The sequence below is a fragment of the Glandiceps talaboti genome, chromosome 1 (assembly GCF_964340395.1).
Source record: "Glandiceps talaboti chromosome 1, keGlaTala1.1, whole genome shotgun sequence".
In the NCBI taxonomy this organism is placed as follows: Eukaryota; Metazoa; Hemichordata; class Enteropneusta; family Spengelidae; genus Glandiceps; species Glandiceps talaboti.
Genome location: NC_135549.1, coordinates 16,423,593 through 16,429,842, shown reverse-complemented (window position 1 = coordinate 16,429,842; position 6,250 = coordinate 16,423,593). Strand labels below are relative to the sequence as shown.

Sequence of the window (6,250 nt, the reverse complement as noted above, 5' to 3'; positions counted from 1 at the left end):
ATAGTATCTTATAGACCAGCACTTCAGTAGAACATGCTGCAAGGGGGTACAATATTGATGTTTGCTCCAGTTGTGTATTCTAAAATTCACAGAATTCCATACCTAGTATAATAGCAATTTTTGTAAAATGTGCCATAATTTTAGTTGGGATCACTGGGGAACGTAAATAGATTTTTTTTTCTACCTTGTCCATTGGTGGGAGAATTCTGGTTCCTTTTACTTTCTTGCAATCCTTGAAAATAATCTATAATAGTGACAGCCTACCATGACACACACAAAATACAATAACCTTGAAATAACAGACATGTTTGTTGTATGGCGCCCTCGACTTGTAAAGCATGAGTGTGCATGTTCAGCATCATTTAAATGGTAATATGGAGATAACAAAACAACCATGTGTTAATGAAAGATTTGGGATATGATGCTCAAAAAAATTGAAAGGTTTTTCTTATTGTATTTAATAACATTTTTATTGGGCTTATTACATACAACTTTTCATGAATGGAAATTTTTATATTTTGTATTCGGAAACAGTTTTCACCACCTAGGATGATTTGTCTTGCATTTGGAATATTAATTAAAGTCCTGCTTTCCTTCCCCATCACACACAACACCCATCCCAGAACTCCATAACAAATTCACAATCCAAAATTGAGAGTTACTGACTAGAATGAAACAGCTAAAAAGCTGATGCATGTTAGTGTAAAGATAAACACAGTGATGCATGTTCTGTCATGTAGTCCTAATTTCTGACTGTAAATAGCTTTACTGTAGAAATGTCTAACACAGTCATCATTCCTGACCATGTTCCACAATCATTGCTAAAAAACATCACAATGCTTGTACGGTAGATTTAGCATTCATGATGGACCGTTCTGACTGTATGGGTAAATAGATTGCGGAGGCAACAAGGTGTGGTACATGATAATTATAGTGTTTGCCACCCTTGCTGCAAAGTAGATATTATGAATGAGAATTAATGACTGGACAGAGGTAGTAAGAAGTCTCTAGGGGCTAGCTGATGTATTATAGTATGTTCTTCTGTGACTGTGTCTGTCTGACTGCATGTCTGTCTGTCTGTCTGTCTGTCTGTCTGTCTGTATGTATGTATGTATGTATGCATGACTGTCTGTCTGTCTGTCTGTCTGTCTGACTCACTGACTGACTGTCTGTCTGTCTGTCTGTCTGTCTGTCTGTCTGTCTGTCTGTCTGTCTGTCTGTCTGTCTGTCTGTCTGTCTGTCTGTCTGTCTGTCTGTCTGTATGTATGTATGTATGTATGTATGTATGTATGTATGTATGTATGTATGTATGTATGTATGTATGTATGTATGTATGTATGTATGTATGTATGTATGCATGTTTGCATGTATGTTTGCATGTATAATAATGAAGGATTCACTTACCTTATCATTGCAAATACAGTGTAAGAGAATAACTGAAAACGAAAAAATATTCACAACTGCCGCTGAGGTCTCACTGAAGGAACCACCCTGTCCGGAATCAAAAATCAGCAATGCAATGCAAAATAAGTCATATCAGGAATAAGCTTGTTTCAGACCAACTCAAATGCAATCTAAGTGTACTTTTAGGGCCTAAAGTTAAAAGTACAATGACTACACCACAGTGAGATATGGTAGTGATTGTATTAAATGTCGTGAAGCTCGAGAGGTGGATTGTGTCCACTGTCTTTAGGATTACTCAGTCGTAGTCAATTTAATTTGAAGTCATTTTGGTCATAGCAAAATGTAAAAAATAAAAGATCCCTCCGTCAAAAATGATGGTAAATATTCCATAGCTCTTTGAACCAAATTAATAAGATGTATAATACTTCTGCATATTTTGGGGGTTTTAATTGAAATTTTTCTTCTTGCCCTAGTTTCTTATAAGCATTTATAAGAATAGAAAGGGCGACACATTCTCCTTTCAAGTTTAAGTAGTAAAACCCAGGTCGTCAATTTCAGTCATATAGCGCCCTCTACGACTATTATTTAAGGTATATTTGTTTTTATTTGTTTTTACCTGTTCTGCCTTGTGTTCATTCACATGTGAGTTGAGCGCTTGTGTTATGTAATGTATAACAAAACTGGTTAAACCATACCTGTTTACCTAACTATCGATGGTCCTTCATCTACTAAGAGTTAACATCATGGTACATTGTTGCGTACAATGCATGGCGCTGTGTTGCACATACTATTTACCATACTTGCACTTTCTCAAGTCTACATTTTATTTCATTGACGCAGCAGTGAATGAAAACTTATGAATATATATAAAATGACAACATTGTAATACCTGTATCAACAAATATAAGACACTGTCTGAAGAATTATGTGGAGATGCAGATCATACGAAATCAGGTCAAAGTTCAGCATTTTGTAATACATGTCTGTCTGTCTGTCTGTCTGTCTGTCTGTCTGTCTGTCTGTCTGTCTGTCTGTCTGTCTGTCTGTATGTATGTATGTATGTATGTATGTATGTATGTATGTATGTATGTATGTATGTATGTATGTATGTATGTATTTAACTAAAAAACCCGCTATTTTAATACGACATAAATAACTTAGTTTGTGTAATGATAAGGACATCACACACGCATGTACGTACGTACGAATACATATCGACTCACATATACATATACAACCACAAACGCATACACATTCACTCAATCGCCCACCCACCCAACCGCAAATTCACACACACACACACACACACACACACACACACACACACACACACACACACACACACACACACACAAACACCTGCCAGAAGTGAATATATAGCAGTATATACACCATAAAGTCACACACTCGTGTCACACAACCATTTCCGCCAAGCTTCTATAAAATAGACACCGAAAATCTGTTTTAGCTTCAGTGATTTGTAAATTGGACTTCTTTGAAGACGAAATTAAATCTCAATTTTAGTTGCCTTATTGCACTAAAGTTATAGCGCCAACGAACGACGTATATCCAGAACTGAAAAGAAATACGGTTGCCATGGGAACAACTACTTGTGACAGATGTATCAATGACAGTGATTAGCAAACTTTTTTTTCAATCTCTGCAATCGAATTACATGCGTTCGTCGCACCGGGAAGTTTCCTCTAAACATATAGCTAGCTACTAGTATCCAAATAGCACAGTTGTCAAAGGAATAAATTTGGCAGTGCAGTTCTAAAACTCGCGGCATAACCGGAATACTATTGCCTGACTAACTGCACGATTATTGTGATAAAACAACAACAACAACAACAACAACACCGATTTCATCTCTTTCTCAAAGTAGTGTAAGTTGTCATAGTAATGCTAAGAGTGTGATATTCGGTGACGTCAACAGGATCCATCCACAATTTGACATTTACAAAGAAAAAGCGAAACAACAGCTGCTTATCACTAGATAATGACAATAACCGATGGTTTTAAAGAAAACTGACGAGTCCCTTGACAGCCGTTCAATTAGCAATTAGTAACAAATGTTCGAAATGTACAACGACTTATACATTAGAAACCGACAGTGCGGTGTTAAGATTTTAGCGTTAAGTGAAAGCCCGTAAACACCTGCATGTTTTCTTCTTGCTAATTTTAGGGGCATTAAAAGTCCCGAGAGAAAGCCAAAATCTCCCGAGATGAACATAATGGAAACTAAGGCCTTATTAATTTTGCTAACCCTTAATGTGAATTACGTACAAGAAATACACGGCATACCTAAAATTAATTGGCGAATTTAAAAACAGTGATTTGCTATAGCCATTAAAAGCCAGCTACGCTTTCAAATACTTTTAAATTGGCTGAAGGCCAAGGAAAAGTAGTTTGTTTTCGTATTTCCATAAAATTCATAATTGCACATGGTATACGTACTGTACTATATGGAGGGATCGACTGCAGCAGCTGCACAAGTCCAGGGCGTCGTAGTCGATATGGGATTCTTAGAGAAGAGGAGAACAAAACAACAGATAATAAAAATATAACTTTTATTGATCAGAGTGTAATATTTCATAATTCATGAAGCTTCGGATGTGAACTGAGAGAGAGAGAGAGAGAGAGAGAGAGAGAGAGAGAGAGAGAGAGAGAGAGAGAGAGAGAGAGAGAGAGAGAGAGAGAGAGAGAGAGAGCGTGAAGAGTGTACAATCATATGTACAGTTCTAGTATTCGCACAACATATTTATTGACTGCCAAAAAATTGACACAACAATGTGCGAAAAACAGGGACAACATCAGACAATTTTGTATATAGATCTCTTTATATGAAATCACATCTTTCTCTGTCTGCGTAATCAATACTATTTTGCCAGCCATACTTTAAGAAACCCCCATGAAAACAGATTCGTGACAACTCCTCTAGGCCATATCTACTATATAATATATATCCATTGCCAGTTTTGTTCAAAGATTCCTTCGATTATTATCTATTTGTATAATTACAGTTTGTATTTGTTCACTGTTTGCTGCTATGGACCATTGAAGGCAGTGATGAAGGAAAGGCTACGGTGTGCACCAATTCACCGGTGAAATAAAGCCCCAAGCATTATTATTATTTTTGAATGGAATCAATTTCTTTTACTCGATGTAATCAAGTGGTAGCGTATGTAATTGATCGTAATTTTAACGCTATCATAGATTCCGTGCACTGTGCTGGTAACACTATGAGAAAAAGTTAAATGCGTAATTCAGTAGCCGGAAATTGAAAGTGAGGCAAAAGCAGTGCCGTTGGTGAGAGCGAGGCTGTTGGTGATTTGCAGCTGGAATTTCAAGATGGCGAAGTTGTCAACATGTTCGCTGTTGCTTCTGCTGCTTGTGAATGTAAAGGCACAGGAACATCCATCGCTTGCAGTGTAAGTGGAAGATCTGTAGACAGAGAAAGGAAATACATTGTTAATTTTTTTTGCGAGTTGAGTGCAGGTTTGCGAAACATGGATGTATTGACTGTGTGTTTAAGGACTGGACATGAAACCATTGGTAGCGGAGTTTGTTGCGATACGCGATAGTTCTTTACGCTGAACAATATTCATCGAGTACATATCGTGCACAGCGAAGTTAAGTATTCAGAAGGAATCTGTGATATTTGCCTAGGCTCAACATGTTCTCCAGTTCCCTCAAAGTTTCAGAGGCTGACAGAGGCAGGAATAGTGTCGCATATCTGTATTTGTGCAGTGTTACTGCTTCTCGTTTACAAATAAGCTTTTAAATCCCCAGCTTTTAATAAGTTCGAAAACCGAGAAGTGAACCAAATCAAATGTCAAGTTACAAGTAGTAATGTGAAAACATTTGTACAGGCGATACAATTTACAAAAAAAGAGAGTGGATATAGGCGAAGGGCGGTTATGAATTGTGGAATTTATCCGAATGATGACTTGTACGGGAGGAATAATAGTATCCGGAAGTTATGTCACCGTTCATTCTCATATCGAGTGAACCCATGACAGACAGTCATATTGACAGTGAAATTATTTCATACATTTTGTGTTTCTGTCGATTCTGTATGTTCATTCCTTCATTCCTTCATTCATTCTTTTTTCTTCCTTTCTTTCTCATTTGTTTATTTGTTCATTCATTCATTCATTCATTCGTTCGTTCGTTCATTCATTCGTTTGTCCATTCGTTTGTTTGTTCATTTGTTCGTTCGTTCATTCATTCATTCATTCATTCATTCATTCATTCATTCATTCATTCATTCATTCATTCATTCATTCATTCATTCATTCATTTGTCACTGAATTTATTTACTCTTTCCACACATGCTTGCAGTTATTCTGTTATGTTTACTGTCTTTTTTGCACTTAGTTGGGTTAAATCTCAAAACGTGTGCACAGGACTTTATCTATTACCTTGATGTGTATCTGTCATGTCAAGCCAGGCAAATGCTATGTTTTATTACTTCATTCTCATCATACTTGTCCATTAAAGTATAGCCAAGGGAAGAATCTATATCTAATTCACATATTTGTGTGTGTGTGTGTGTGTGTGTGTGCCTGTGCGTGCGTGTGTGTGTGTGTGTGTGTGTGTGTGTGTGTGTGTGTGTGTGTAAAACCATTTTACTGAACATCTTGAAAACTGTTTGTTTGTTTGTTTGTCTCCCAGCGAATTTTTTGTTGAATTTCAGCACATTTGATTATATTGAGATAAATGTATAAATTGTGTATTTATAGACACCTCACTATTTTACCAGTTGTGATGTTATTTTCTCATATTTAAGCAGTAACGTTACGAAAAAAATTTATTCTGTAAAAGTTAACAAATTATATGCACA

General features: G+C 36.5%; 1 protein-coding gene across 1 annotated transcript in view; it reads left to right on the top strand.

Moving 5' to 3' along the window:
- Positions 1 to 4,749: 4,749 nt before the first annotated feature.
- Positions 4,750 to 6,250, top strand: part of LOC144441426 (voltage-dependent calcium channel subunit alpha-2/delta-1-like) — a 158,146-nt gene continuing 156,645 nt past the window's right edge. The window contains exon 1 of the mRNA XM_078131033.1: positions 4,750 to 4,835. Coding sequence (XP_077987159.1) covers positions 4,756 to 4,835 — 80 coding nt within the window. The 5' untranslated portion in view covers positions 4,750 to 4,755. The remainder of the gene's footprint in view (positions 4,836 to 6,250) is intronic.